Raw genomic sequence first — 13,811 nt, forward strand, 5'->3', positions numbered from 1 at the left:
GCCCATATGGGATCCCAGGTGTGCAAGGCGAGGACCTTAACCACTGCGCCACCGCGCCGGGCCCAAGAAGTGGAGTTTTAACTCCTGTTGCCTGTGGGTGGATAAGGCTGTGTTATCTTGAGGCTTGCGCCCACTTCCCTGACTCGGTGGAGGGAGCGTGGCTGGAGAGCTGTCGATGGCGGCCGACACCTGTGCTTTTATCCGCAGCGCATTACCGACGATGGCGTGGTGCAGCTATGCCAGGGCTGCCACCAGCTGCAGGCCCTGTGCCTGTCGGGCTGCGGCCAGCTCACGGACGCCTCACTCATGGCCCTGGGCCTGAACTGCCCACGTCTCCAGTGAGTACCGCATGCTGCTGTGCTCAGCGGCTCAGAGCTTGACGGGCAACCTGCAGGCCAAGGGGGCGGTGGTGCGGTGGAGGAGAAGTGAGCAGTTGGCCTGTGGTGGGACGGTGGCGGGGGCAAGCTGTCTGGCACCAAGGAGCCCGGAGCTTTAGTGCTTGGCCAGTCACACACTGGCCCACCTGTTCTGCTTAGAGGGCCAGGTAGATCCGACCGCGGGCAGGGCAGCGCGGGCAGGGCAGCACGGGCAGGGCAGCACGGTCAGTTTCACCATGGCTGCCTCCAGATCTGCCACTAGACAGACAAAACAAGGAATGGAGATGACAATCACCCCCTTGGAGTTTGCATCCCCTGGAGGGAAGAAAGATTGGGTTGGGTTGGGTTGGGTTGGGTTGGCTCGGAACCAATAATTTACTTTCTGAGTCACTGGTGTAATACATTTGCATTTATCCACTATGAATGGCAGTTAATGTCCCAAAGCTCAGCACAGCAGGAGCAACCACGGGGCAGTTCTCCTGACTCCTGTCTGGGCCTGAAGCCCTCGGTCAGCACGAGCTCGTGGGACCCAGCTCTTGGGGAGGCAGGTCCCGGGGTGCTTGCCGGGTTTGCAGCCAGAGAGACTGGAGGGAGGAAATGACTGGTGATGGGTAAGAGGCAAAGCTGGGAACAGCCTCAGCATCCTGAAGCCCTGTGGAGGACAGCAAGAGGCTGTGTTGCAGTTACTTCGTACTTACCACATTGTTGAAGTGCTGTAGGGGAATGTCTAACCCAGAGACACTCGGGCAGCCAGCCCTGTGATCCCGAGTTCCTGAGCGTTGATCCCCGTCTCCCCGTCTACTAGGGGTGAACGGGGCTTGGTAAGTGAGGAAAGGATACCAGATACTGAGGTCGCTTTGAAAACAGCCCTGGTGTGCTGGTGCGTGGGGGGATCGTGGGAGGGACGGAGGACAGGGACAGCAGCAGCAGCTGAGGCCATCAGGGAGCAGACCAGACGCTGTGGTTGGTGTCTGGAGGGTTTGGGCTGGTAACCAGTCCTCTCTCTTTGCTCCCCTGCGTGTCCCCTCTCCCCCTTTAGAATTCTAGAAGCTGCACGGTGCTCCCATCTAACAGATGCAGGCTTCACCCTCCTGGCTCGGGTAAGGCATGAATTTTATTTCTTTTTTAAGGATTTGTTTAATTTTATTGGAAAGTCGTATTTACAGAGGAGAGACAGAGAAAAAGATCTTCCATCTGCTGGTTCACTCCCTGAGCAGCCACAATGGCTGGAGCTGAGCCGATCTGGAGCCAGGAGCTTCTTCCAGGTCTCCATGTGGGTGCAGGGTCCTACCTAAGGCTTTGGGCTGTCCTCGACTGCTTTCCCAGGCCACAAGCATGGAGCTAGATGGGAAGCGGAGCCACTGGGATTAGAACCGGTGCCCATACGGGATCCCAGCACATACCAGGCGAGGACATTAGCTACCAGGCTACTGCACAAGGCCCAAGGCATGGATTTTAAAGAACGAAACCACACTGGTAGTTCAGCACTAGCACTCAGGGTGACTTGCGCTTGGCATCAGGGTGAGCCCCTAGAAGAGAGGGACAAAGCAAGACGTGGACCTTGCCGGGTCTTTCGCCCTGTCCTCTCACCAGTCTCGCAGACACCTGCTCCCTGCTGGCACAAGGCCCTGGGAGCGAGGGATGAGTCACCTCAGCCTGGACACATGGGGGTCATCCTCCCTGGCCCCCCTTGGCTGCTGACCCATACAAGGGCAGGAGAAGGCAGCGGGCACATGCTGAGCAGCATTGGTACAGCAGGGCACAGTGCCCGTGGTGTGGAGTAAAGGCAACACTCTGAGGGGCAGTGGCAGCCGCTGTGTCACCTGCAGTCCAGCGAGCCTGTCTCATGGACTCTTCCAGAACTGCCACGAGTTGGAGAAGATGGATCTGGAGGAGTGCCTCCTGGTGAGTGAGTCCCGGCCTGGGGGTCCTGGCACAGCTGGGTGGCACCTGACTAGCCGGCCTCAGGTGGTGGGCCTGGGGACCCAGAAGACCCTGGCCATGGGATGTATACACTTTTGGCTGTTCCTGGTCAGCAGGGAAAACTACATCAAAGAGATGCAGCATAGGTTGTCTGTTATATCATACAACAAAGTAGTGATAAATAGACTCCGTTTATGTGTGGTGAAGGTTGGGGGGAGAATATAGACACCCAGGGATAAGCTGACTCCAGAGAAGGGAATCCTGGGGGTTCCTCTTTTACCAGTTTGTCCCCTGTAGGCCCCAGAGGAGGGGACAAAGTGGTGGGATTCTTGCTGGCTGCCCCTGGGCCCAGTGGGAGGGGCAGGGGAGCGAGGTGCAGGCCCAGCGAGGGAGCCAGCCACCCTGATGATGCGACTGTCCACAGATCACCGACAGCACGCTCGTCCAGCTCTCCGTCCACTGCCCTAAGCTGCAGGCGCTGGTGAGTGAGCTTCATGTGCGGCTCTGGGGGCCCCCGGTTCTTGGGCTCGCTCGTCCGTAAGGGTGCCACTGTCCTGGGAACCCCTGTCCTCGTCCCTCGCGTGCACGTTCGTCTGCTGAGGCGGTGTGAAGGTGGGCACGGTCACCCAGGCCAGGCATGTCCACTAGCACTTCCTGTTGGCTTCTGCACGGTGGGGAGAGGGAGGGTGACATACTGAAGCTCCCACAATGCCCGATTAAGTGCCCCTCACGTCTTGGGCACCAGGGGATGTCCTGCTGTAGGCCCATGCGCCCATGGCATGTAAGAATCTGTCTCTTTCTGTCTCAGCTGGCATGTGGTAGGAGCTGGTGCCCAGCTGCCTAGGGACCTCAGCTCCTGTGGCCTCCCTACACCCAGGCCCTGCTGCCTGGACTGGGCCCCAGATGGTCCCAACACCAGCTTTCCCTCCTCTGGCTTGTAGAATTCTGTAAGCCCCACTGGGCCACCAGCTGCCCTGCTGGCCCCCTCTCCCCTTGGGCACAGGCGTGGTGGGAGCTTGCCCCCCCGCCCCCGCTGGGACTCTGGCCAGAGTTGTGGTGGGATTGTGGACAGACCTGCTCCCCACATACTCACCAGCAGTTGGGGAGATGGAGCAGGGAAGTGCTGTAGCTGGCACACTCCCGGGTCATGCCACAGTTAGGGGCTAGGGCCCACCCACACCACCCTCAACCCGCAAACCCCGAAGGCGTGTCAGCAGAGACGAGCTCTGTCCTGACAGATTCCAGAATGAAGTGGAGAGCTAGCAGCCCCTGTCAGCCCCGCCTGGAGCCGAGGACCAGGAAGGCTGTGTGTGTGGGGTGCAGCCAGCCCCCCAGCCGACGCCCCTCTTCTCTGCAGGCCCTAAAAGGAGCAGCCCAGGCTGCGCTCTGGGGAGACTCATGTTCTCACGGCAGGGCCAGGGGTTGGTGACCATGTCTGCTTGGTCCCAGATAAGCAACATAATTTCTCAGTTCCTCTGCTTTCAAATGAAGAAGTTAGCACGCACTATCTCCAGGCTGCCTGTGAATGTCGATATATACAAAGATGAGCAATTTATAAATATGTGCTTTTTTTATGGTTACATCATCATTAAGCAGAGTCTACTCCAATTTGAAACAATCTTTTGCACAAGTATACAAAGTCTTCTTTAGTCCTAAAAGCTAAAAAGCCTGTGAACAGCAAGGATTCCACACCAACTTCCATGGGCACTCTCCTGTAAGCAGGTTGGTGAGCAAGGAGCTATACAGCTGATGTCAAGGCAGAACTCGGGGTGTTCTTCAGGGTCTGAGGCTTCCCCCCTCCCAGCCTCCGTCTGCCCTGTCCTCTTTCCCATAGCCAGTGGCCATTTCAGATTCTCTGTCACCTCGTGGACGTAGCGCCCACTCCGCCACTCACCCGCTCCTCTGTCCACCAGAAGTTGTCAGGTCCGGATCAGACAGCATGTGCTCGCCCCACTTTACCCTGGCCTCCCCCTGCTCGCCGCTGCATCCATTCCTGCATCCGCGTGGCGGTGGTTTTTCTTTCAGCTCCTTACTGAAGCAAATGCACACGCAGGAAGGAGCCGCTGTGGGTGTTGTGGGTGTGTTTGCATGAGCTGGGCACCCTAGGTCATTCCTCCAATGACCCTATGGAATACTTCCCTTCTCCCTTGCAGTCACTAGCCTGCCAAGAACAAGGACTCCCAGGAGCACCTACTGGTCCTTGCACCAAGCAGTCAGCACACGTACCCTCGTGTTTGGTGTCATTGCTCTGCCACACATGGCTCATCCTCTTGGCTTTGTAAGACGGGTCCGCTCAAGAGATTGAACCCACTGGTGGACACGTGGGTCATTCTAGTTTGGAGCTAGCAGAGCCAGTGTTCTCGTTACCGTGCACGGGCCAGCTTCCTGGGGCTCTGAGCCACAGCGGGAGGGGATCCCACAAACCTCTGTTCTTGCCTCTCCCTGCTCCAGAGCCTGTCGCACTGTGAGCTCATCACGGATGACGGGATCCTGCACCTGAGCAACAGCGCCTGCGGCCATGAGTGCCTGCGCGTCCTGGAGCTGGACAACTGCCTGCTCATCACGGACGCGGCGCTGGAGCACCTGGAGCACTGCCACGGCCTGGAGCGCCTCGAGCTCTACGACTGCCAGCAGGTCACCCGCGCGGGCATCAAGCGGATGCGGGTAGGCACGGGACAAGGGAGTAGGTGACGTGAGGGCGAGGGTTCGTCACCCAGCAAGAGTTAACATGTTCTCTGCTCTCCCTGAAGCCAGTCATGCCATCCACTCTGCCAGTAAAGGCGGCACCCTAGGCTTCCCCCAAGATTCCTTGCTCAGTCCCTGCTCTTACACAGCCAAGGCGACCCCAGCGAAGCACAGAGGCGGCAGAACGGAGTCTGGCCTCCTGGTTGGGATTTAGTTGGCTTTCCCCGTAGGGGTCACCTGCACCTTTTCTTCATCAGCCCCGAGTTTATAAACAACTGGGCATTCACATCCCAAAGCAACTGTCCAGGGTGCTGCTGTCACAGCACTGCTCACTACCCTTGTGCAAAATTGTATCAGCTTGGTGGGGGAGGGAGGGAGCTGTCATTTGGGTTGGTTTTTCCCATTAAAGTGAAGTAGATGCTTCCAGCTGTCCTAGGATTCTAACCACAGCCCTGAGGATACCCGGGTGAGGGCCATGCCACTCTCCTTTCTGCACGCAGGCTCAGCTCCCGCACGTCAAAGTGCATGCCTACTTTGCCCCCGTCACCCCACCGACAGCAGTGGCCGGCAGTGGCCAGCGCTTGTGCAGATGCTGTGTCATCCTCTGACAGCGGCTGCCCTCCTCACCTGTCTCGTGGCTCTCCAGCGCAGAAGGCACCTGCAGGTGGAGACCTGAGTGCGGACTGCAGCGGCCCTGGTGACGGCGCCCGTCTTCATTTCCCTCCGATGCCATCCGCTGGGAGCCTGGCAGTCTCCTGGATCTCCTAGTAAGGTGGGTACCTCTGAAAGTCCTACCCTTGGCGCTTCCAGCATTCCTCAGACCATCAGTATTGGCACAGAAAGAGCAGGAAAACTCAGCAGTTGCTGTTGCACCTTATGGTTCAGCTGGGGGCCCATTGTGAGTAGCAAGACTTGTCCATGTGGAAGATGAAGGAGGAGCTAGCTGCATCCAGGGGCACGGCACTGCCCACTCCCAGTGCCCGAGTTCTGTGTGTCAGACTCCACTCGGAAGGTGTGCTGACAGGTTTCCATGAGACACCAAAGAAACAAGGACTCCACCTGGATGGAACAGGCTCTCCAGCCTTTGGCTGCTGTCTCTTTGGAGCCCTGCAAGGGCCCAAAGCAGCAACCCAGTGTGTGACGCTTGATGCACACTTCTAAACTCTAGAACACACAGCACAGAGTGCGTTTTGGTTCAACGGGGGAAAACAAACGAATTATGTTTAAATTCAAAGAAAATTTGGCTGACCAAACAAAAGCAGATTTATCTACAGTATCAATTAAAATAATGAGTGGATGCCTATAGAGTGGGTGTGAATTTCTTTTCCAAGTTTATTTTAAAATCTTAGAAATGAGGTTACACCAGAACTGTTCAGAAGTTTTACACTTGAAGCTTGGATCAGTGAAGGGACGGCAGCTTTTCAACTGATACGATAAAAGTGCTTCAGAAGTCAGGTCAGGATTTTATTGCTGTCATCTTATGGCAAACATCTGAACAAGTCAGCTTCCACACGCTCTCTGGTAAGACCCATCCACTGAGGTGTGCACTGGGCTCACCACCTGCCGGGGAACCTGGGTGCCAGGCCCCTCCTGCAGGGCCAGGCGCTAAACAGAGGCAGTCTTTGAGTGAACAGGCCTTCGAAAGGCGGCCGGCCTCTGAACACACTGCCTCTATTGCATTAGTGCTTTCCGATCTACTCCAGTACTTCTGGGCAAACCATGCTGGATACAGTTACTGAAGCAGGTGTTTGCACCGATCCTGGAGTATGGGAAATGACCAACAGGGAAGCCCTTTAAGCAAAGGAGCTGTAACTCAGCCACTGAGGTGGGTCTCAGAAGCTCCTACCTGATTTCAATGACCGAAGCCTTCAGGGCCCATGATCTCATTCAGACAGTAAGACAGCTTGCTTCCTCGGCAGGTGTGAAATGCTTACTGGAATAATCATTAACATAAACCCAAAATGAAAAACACAAGCCATTTGGGCCTAATGACATTTAAATTGGCACATACTCCTATCTTTAACACATAGGGCACCACTCCATTCTACGCCTTGCTGTGACATTATTAGGAATTGGGATTTTAAATGAGACACACATTTGCAAAACAATCGGAAAACATTTATTATACTGAAATGTGTACATCCTACTATTTAAAAAAGTAGCAAATTTGCTGGTGCCATTAATTTATTGAACCTGTTTCACTGGGACAGACTCACGTTCAATGCCGTCAGTGTCATTTCAGGTTGGATGAGCTTGTGTTTTGACCCGCCACTCCTAAAGCCTGATTAGAAATTCAAAGTAGCACACAGCATTATATGCCATTTATTGTTCCATGAATCATGAGACCCAAGAAGGAATGCTAAATAGACGAGCAAAACTTTAAAAGAAGTAGAAGAGAAGCTCACTTCCTAAGTAACTGGCACAGAAACACGTGGTGATGCAGACGTAGCGGGAGGAGAAAGGCAAGCACTCCTCCCACGGGGGATGGTGGGGACTGAAGACAGGAGGGGACACTTCCCTGCAGCCCATCAGGAACGCCCTTTACGAATACAGCAAGGAGTTTTACCCGCTGAAGTAGTTTGTCTTCTGGGAGATTTCAAACTCAAACTACTTTCTTCCACCTGAACACAGATGAGGACCAACTAGTAGGTTACCAGCCAAGACCTGGACAAATGGACAGAGATGTTACAGTGAAAGTGGGGGCCTCTGTGCCACCACAGGCCTCCAAGCTGCTTTCTCATGAGTTCTGGGAAGGCTCTGGGGTGAAACAGAGACTAGGAGGAAGAGGAGGAAATACTAAGTTCCCTTGACATGTAGGCCAGCAGAGAAGCATTTGGTTTTACAAAAGAGGCACTCTTTTTATAGAAAAGCTAGTACGTGTATAAAAAGCCCTAGCCGTCCCCAGAAGGCGCATCCGCGACGGTGCACCGAGTGTGTGCTTTCTGCCACCTAGTGTTGCCATGAATGACTCCATCTTGTTCATACCAGATCCCAGGACACCGAGTCAGAAGCTATCAACAGTAACACCTCACCGCTACTCACACCACTCATTTCCAATGTCCGGGCCAGGGCTTTAACAGTGATTAAGAACAGGGCAGCGTGGGGCTAAGGATGGAGAGGCAGAGGGAAATGAGAAAGAAAACCACATGAATATAAAAGTCAAGGAGGCTTCAACAAAGGAAAACCAGAAACTAAAATGCTAAAAATGGAAGCAGAAGCAAAACAGTTTCAATAAACCTGTGACAAAGCAAAAATACGAGTCTTTGTACCTATTAGGATTTACACTGATCCTCTCACCAAGGTACTCCTGAAATGCACTCCGCTCCAAGCCCGGCTTCCTGGCTTGGATCTTCCTGGCTCCGCCGCCATCACATCAGGCAGACATGATTTCCTCTGAGGCGGCGCCGAGCTGCTCCCCTGACCACTGGCTGCCAGGCCAGCACACGCCTCCCTCCACAGGCAGGTTCCACGCTGGCTGCACGCAGCACTGTCCCCCAGCCCGTCCCCAGCTCAGCGTAAGGTTCTGGCGACGAAAGCCACACTGGCCCAGAAAGGTAAATGCCCACAGTAAGCTTTTACATTCAATTCCAAACCGCATACAGTGTAAAGACAGCGGAGCTGCTTCCAGGGACTGTATCTGTTGGCCTCTGGCCCGCGCTGGCCTGCAGGGCTGGGGACGCGCTGTCCCGACGTGCTCGGCCATGGCAGTGACAGTGAGGAGACTTGCCGCTCACACAGCTCATGAGAAGGGCTTTCAATCTTGTGTTTTCAATATGAAACATTTCATATGGTAAAATCCAATGCCAAGATTTCTTGGATTCGGTCTTCACACACTTCTAAGCATGACTATTTGGTAGTGAATTATAGTTCAGAATACATAAGACATCACTTCAAAATTATGTGGATACCATCATTATTTTCAGCTGCAGAAGAAAAGGAAAAAAATGGTCATTAATTTTTAATCAGGCTAAGGAGAAGGCAAGACTATTAAATTCAAAATTCCCTGGAATCTACAGTTCCCTTTCCAATTCAGGCTTGACCTGGCTGTGCGTGCTGGCACTCCTTTCTGGCGTTGGCAGGCAGCTGCTTCCTGTCTAGCCCCGCTCCTGTGGGCTCCCACAGTGCACAGCGGGGTTCTGGCCACACCAGCAGGAGCAGAGGAGATGCTGTACAGGCCAGAGGGCTACACGAGCCCCATGCAAAACGCACAAAGAACCTGAAGCAGCAGCACTGGGCCCACGCACCTGTGTCTGCGGGAAAGCGTGTGAATTCCTTGGAGAGGGAGTTGCAACATTTCCAACCCGTGCACCACCACTTTGGCCCAGCAGCCTCAGTATGCAATGACAGTGCTCCGGGAACTCCCAAGTTACTTGTAGCACAGGACTAGTCTGAAAACAATGAGCCGCGTGGCGGTGGGGGTCCCGTGCTGGCTGCAGTGGGAACGCTCTGTCTTGCCCAGTAGCTCCCAGCCAGGCTCCACTGCCCCCGCAAGCACAGACCGCCCCCTGTCCTTCACTCCATTATGGACATGTTCCTGCTGCTGCCCAGCGTGGGGCTGCCCGCCCGCCGGGGGTGGACTCTCACTGTGGCCCTGTATCAGGCTCAAAGTGCGCACAGTCCGACACAGAGCACACGGGGAGATGCCGAGACCCCTGGCCCACGGGAGGACTCCCTCCCCAGTTGCTACCTACAGCTACAAGCAGCAGCGACAATATTTTCATTTTCTTCCTCCAACTCCTAACTTCCTAAAATCAGTAGAGCCAGCATGATCAAGGATCCACGCATTTAGGGGCACGTACTGATTTTCATGATTCTAGCATTTAAAACACACGTGTCAAATACCTTTTACCGTAGAGAATAAAAAACAACTCTCATCTTGAAAGTTCTGAACCATCTGCAAGAAAAGGCAGACAAGTGTCCCTTCTTAACAAAGAATTTCAGTTAAAAGGAAACAGCATAATACAGAACTCACAGCCACAATGATCCTTTGGAGGAAATGTGAGGGAACCAACCCGCCACCCGGCAGGACCTGTGCTGACGGTGCCTGCTACAACAGGCCTGACAGAGCAGGCCGCTCACCCACAGGACTGGCATGAAGTGCTTTGCTCTTACACTTGAAAACTTACGCGGCTTACGCAACTGCCATCCAATGCAACAAAGGGACCATACGCCCGCCCTATCTCCTGACAGAAAGGGCCACTGCTCAGTCCTGCAATGCACTGCTTGCCTTCAAAGACAAGTGGGGGACTTGCCAGGTTGCCTCGTATTCCTATCATTAGGATGGCTGAAATTGTCTTGGTTGTAACTTGTAATGTCATGGGTTCAGCGCCATGGGGCAGTGCATTTAGCTGCTGCCTGTAATGCTGGCATCTTTACACAGTGCCAGTTTGAGTCCTAGCTGCTCCACTTCCTGTCCTCCCTGTTAATATGCCTGGAAGGCAGAGGATGGCCCAAGGCCTCAGGCCCCTGCCACAACACCCGGATGGGGTGCCAGGCTCCTGGTCCGGCGCCTGCAGCTACTGGAGTCAATCAGCGCGCGAAAGATCTCTCCCCCCACCCCTTCCTCCCTCTCCTTGTACTTGTGTGTCTGTGTGCGACTGCCTTTAAAATACATAAAAATTTTAAAAATACGTCTATTTTGAGTCCCTATCTTTTGAAAACAGTTCTCCTGAGTATTTGCAAGAAACGACACCATGTCTCCACAGTTCTATGATGTGCAGAGACAAACGCCAATGGGAGAGGAAGCGAGAACAGGCAAGCCTGTCCATTACCTGATCGCTAACAAGGATGTGGATACCAGTGGGGCCTTGTCTGTAAACCTGGTTGATTTTGTGAAAAGGAATATTAAACACCAGTGCAAGCTTCCGAGCAACTTCTGAGGCAACCATTTCTTCCAAGTAGATTGCATGATAAACTGAAAAAGAAAGTAGACCGCTTTAACAGTGACCTATAATTTCTTTTCTACCTGACCTACAGATCCACAGAAGAGCCCAACTAAGCACCGGATGTAAGACTGGAACATGGGAGCAGGCCATAGCTTAGCATGTGAGACTCCTGCATTGTGCATTGGAGGGCCTAGATGCGATGCCTGTCTCTAGCCCCTCACTCCAACTTTCTGCAGGTACACATCCTGAGAGGTGACACTGAAGGCTCAGGCATCGGTCCCCAAGACCCAGAGCAGACAGCAGAAGCCTGGACTGTGTCCATGAATCCTGTCCTCAGCACCAGCTGTGCCAGTCATCACTGGCATTGAGAAAAGTGAAGCAGCAGATGAGACACGTGGCAGCGCTCTCTGTCTCTGCCCCTCAAAATAGGGACTAGGCTGCAAACAGACATTTTTTGAGTAATGGCAAATAAAATTGTGCTACTGCTGCTGTAAAACTGTAAATTTCAAATACCACTGAATTGTGTACTTTTTACAATGGTAGGATGTTATGGTATATGCATTACAACTAAAGAAAGTTTTTTTTTAAAGTTATCCCTAGTAATATATAAAAATAACCCCTAAGAGTCATGGGCTTTTGATCTATGACTACTTGAGAATTTATCCTAAGGAATAAAGCTATCTGCATACACACAATGCAGAAGACACCATGGAAAAGCTGCAGCTCCAGATGACATGCCAATCTTTACAGGTAGTCTGTGCCGTGTTCTGCATCTCTGGCACACCTGTGTCACCAGCAGATGGCTGCACAGCACACGCCTGCAGCCAGGGGCACCCCACCGCTGCTCCCCACACACGCCCTGGAGCCATCCACATTGGAGCTCGGCTTGGCCCTGGCTTTCTGTGAGTGGGACTGCGGACATCCCCGTGACGGGCTCTGAACCTGAAACTAAAATGAGGCCGAGACCACAGAGATGATCCCAGCAGGGCTCACTGCATCGGCAGACTGGCCATGGCCAACTCCTGCTTGCTACTTAGTAGTTTTCTGGCAGTTTTACTGGAACATGGCTGCTAGCAGTGGCAGACCTGAAAGGTTCTCTAGCATGGAATAGTTAGAAGTGGTCTTTTATGGGAAAACTTGGAGATACATCCTCTGCCAGGAACTCCATCTGGGTCTCCCCTGTGCAAGGCAGGGCACTTTGCTTTCCACCTGTTTCGTTCCCAGGCACATCAGCAGGGAGCTGGATCAGAGGCAGATTAGCTGGGCTCCAAACTGACACTCTGACATGGAGTGTTGGTGTCACAACGCCAGCCCCACATGTCTGCTACTAATGCCATCAGGGGAAGCAGCCGCTGATGGCTCAAGGGCTCAGGTTTCTGCTACTCAGGTGGGAGCAGAGATGGAGTTCTGGCCTCTGACCTGCTCTAAACTCAGATGAAGTGGGAAGTGAACCAGCAGGTGAAGATCTCTGGCTCTCTGCCTTTTAAATAAACTGAAAGAAACGACAAGATCCCTGGTGTGGCTGGTAACAGAGGTTGCTGGTTTCCCTTCCTGGCACTAGAAGGGCTGCCTCCCAGCTGTCAGAACTCACCACAGCCATCGGGCAGTCTGAATCCAGAGGAGCACGCCAAAGCACCACCCAAGGCCGCTCTTCTCTGACAATTTCAGAAAGGAAGTGACAGAAGTGAAATGCCCTTGATACCTACCATAGGGTGTCCCACCACCGTTCTCGCCTGCACTGCCTGCAGCTGGCTGCTGCCCTCTCAGGGCTGTGCTGCGCGGCTGCTCCTGGCAGACATAGATGGTTAAACGAGGCCTGACTGACCTGCAAATCAGAAGAGGCCACTAATGAGCTTGGGCCTTACACCCTGTACACATAGCAACTACAGGAATCCAAGTTCTATCTCCTTATGAGAACTTTACAGTTTTTTCATTACACAAAGCAATTTATGAATAAAAAAAAAACCATCTCACACCAACTGTCACAGGTTGTCTAACCATCTGTGGTCCAGACTACTGGGGACGGCCTGTCAGATGCAAGTTAAGTCATAATTTACAAACAGTAAGTTTCAATTTTAATGGAAATCTCACACCTCAAGTCTAGAAATGCAGTGACAGTAAATGCATCTTAAAACAGACAGCTCTGTTTACAGAGCCATGACTTTAGTTCACCATTACAAGTTTACATTTTTAATAACTGTTCAGTACAAGCCATGACCTTGAAAACCACAGATTCGGTAACACTCACCTAAATTAGTTTTCTTTTCCTGGCAACACACCCGGTTGTCTTCCAGAACCAAGTCCTGCCCCTGTGTGTCTGTACCCATCTGACTGTCTACCCCTGCCCGGTGAGTACCTGCAGGCTAGCCGTGCCTGTCTGGCGTGCACACCAGCCCACCCCTTGCGTGGACACACGCCGCCCAGATCCCCATGTCAAGACAGGTTTGTTCTTATCTCATGCAAAGCATCCACAGGAGTTTACCTGGACTTGAGTGAATTGTAGAGCCGAATCCCATCGGCTGCACCACAAATCTGAACTAAATCCTCCTTTGTCAGTTTTAGTAAGTCGGCACCTGGAGAAGAATAAAGACATTCTTCAATCCATAGAGGACAGACAGAGCTGGCTTCCTGACAGACTTGTCTGCGGGCAGTTCCGTCTCCTTGCAAACAGTGTCCTGGGCAAGGATATGCCTGGATGACGTGAGACACACCATGTGGCCCTCACAGCCACGGAAAATGCCGACGTCCTCACACCTTGTATAGGGACGAGCTCACTGAAGATCCAGCAACTCAGAAGCCACAGCACAGAGCAGGGCGTTAGTGTGTGGGTGCGGTGTGGTGTGGATGACCAGGGCTCCCCAGACCAGTCAGGCTGAGATTTTACAGAAGAGAACATCCAAGTCTTGTTCAAGCTCACAGCGAGCTGGTCACAGAGCAGGAA

General features: G+C 53.2%; 2 protein-coding genes across 10 annotated transcripts in view; one reads left to right on the plus strand and one right to left on the minus strand.

The window, feature by feature from the left end:
• Positions 1–5,914, plus strand: part of FBXL2 (F-box and leucine rich repeat protein 2) — a 43,344-nt gene extending 37,430 nt beyond the window's left edge. For all 3 annotated transcript variants that reach the window (XM_040964248.1, XM_040964257.1, XM_040964265.1), the window contains 6 exons: positions 208–338; positions 1,417–1,477; positions 2,238–2,282; positions 2,725–2,781; positions 4,752–4,964; positions 5,486–5,914. In XM_040964248.1, coding sequence (XP_040820182.1) covers positions 208–338; positions 1,417–1,477; positions 2,238–2,282; positions 2,725–2,781; positions 4,752–4,964; positions 5,486–5,593 — 615 coding nt within the window. In that variant the 3' untranslated portion in view covers positions 5,594–5,914. The remainder of the gene's footprint in view (positions 1–207; positions 339–1,416; positions 1,478–2,237; positions 2,283–2,724; positions 2,782–4,751; positions 4,965–5,485) is intronic.
• Positions 5,915–7,081: 1,167 nt separating this feature from the next.
• The window catches only part of UBP1 (upstream binding protein 1), a 41,704-nt gene continuing 34,974 nt past the window's right edge, over positions 7,082–13,811 (minus strand). For 3 of the 7 annotated variants that reach the window (XM_040964201.1, XM_040964225.1, XM_040964234.1), the window contains 5 exons: positions 13,353–13,443; positions 12,577–12,695; positions 10,757–10,899; positions 9,828–9,879; positions 7,082–8,908 (listed from right to left, as the gene is read on the minus strand). In XM_040964201.1, coding sequence (XP_040820135.1) covers positions 8,871–8,908; positions 9,828–9,879; positions 10,757–10,899; positions 12,577–12,695; positions 13,353–13,443 — 443 coding nt within the window. In that variant the 3' untranslated portion in view covers positions 7,082–8,870. The remainder of the gene's footprint in view (positions 8,909–9,827; positions 9,880–10,756; positions 10,900–12,576; positions 12,696–13,352; positions 13,444–13,811) is intronic. The other 4 variants (XR_005882016.1, XR_005882014.1, XR_005882013.1 and 1 more) reach the window with 4 other exon arrangements.

Source organism: Ochotona curzoniae, unplaced genomic scaffold (assembly GCF_017591425.1).
Source record: "Ochotona curzoniae isolate NIBS_2020 unplaced genomic scaffold, NIBS_Ocur_1.0 contig_1302, whole genome shotgun sequence".
NCBI classification, from domain to species: Eukaryota; Metazoa; Chordata; class Mammalia; order Lagomorpha; family Ochotonidae; genus Ochotona; species Ochotona curzoniae.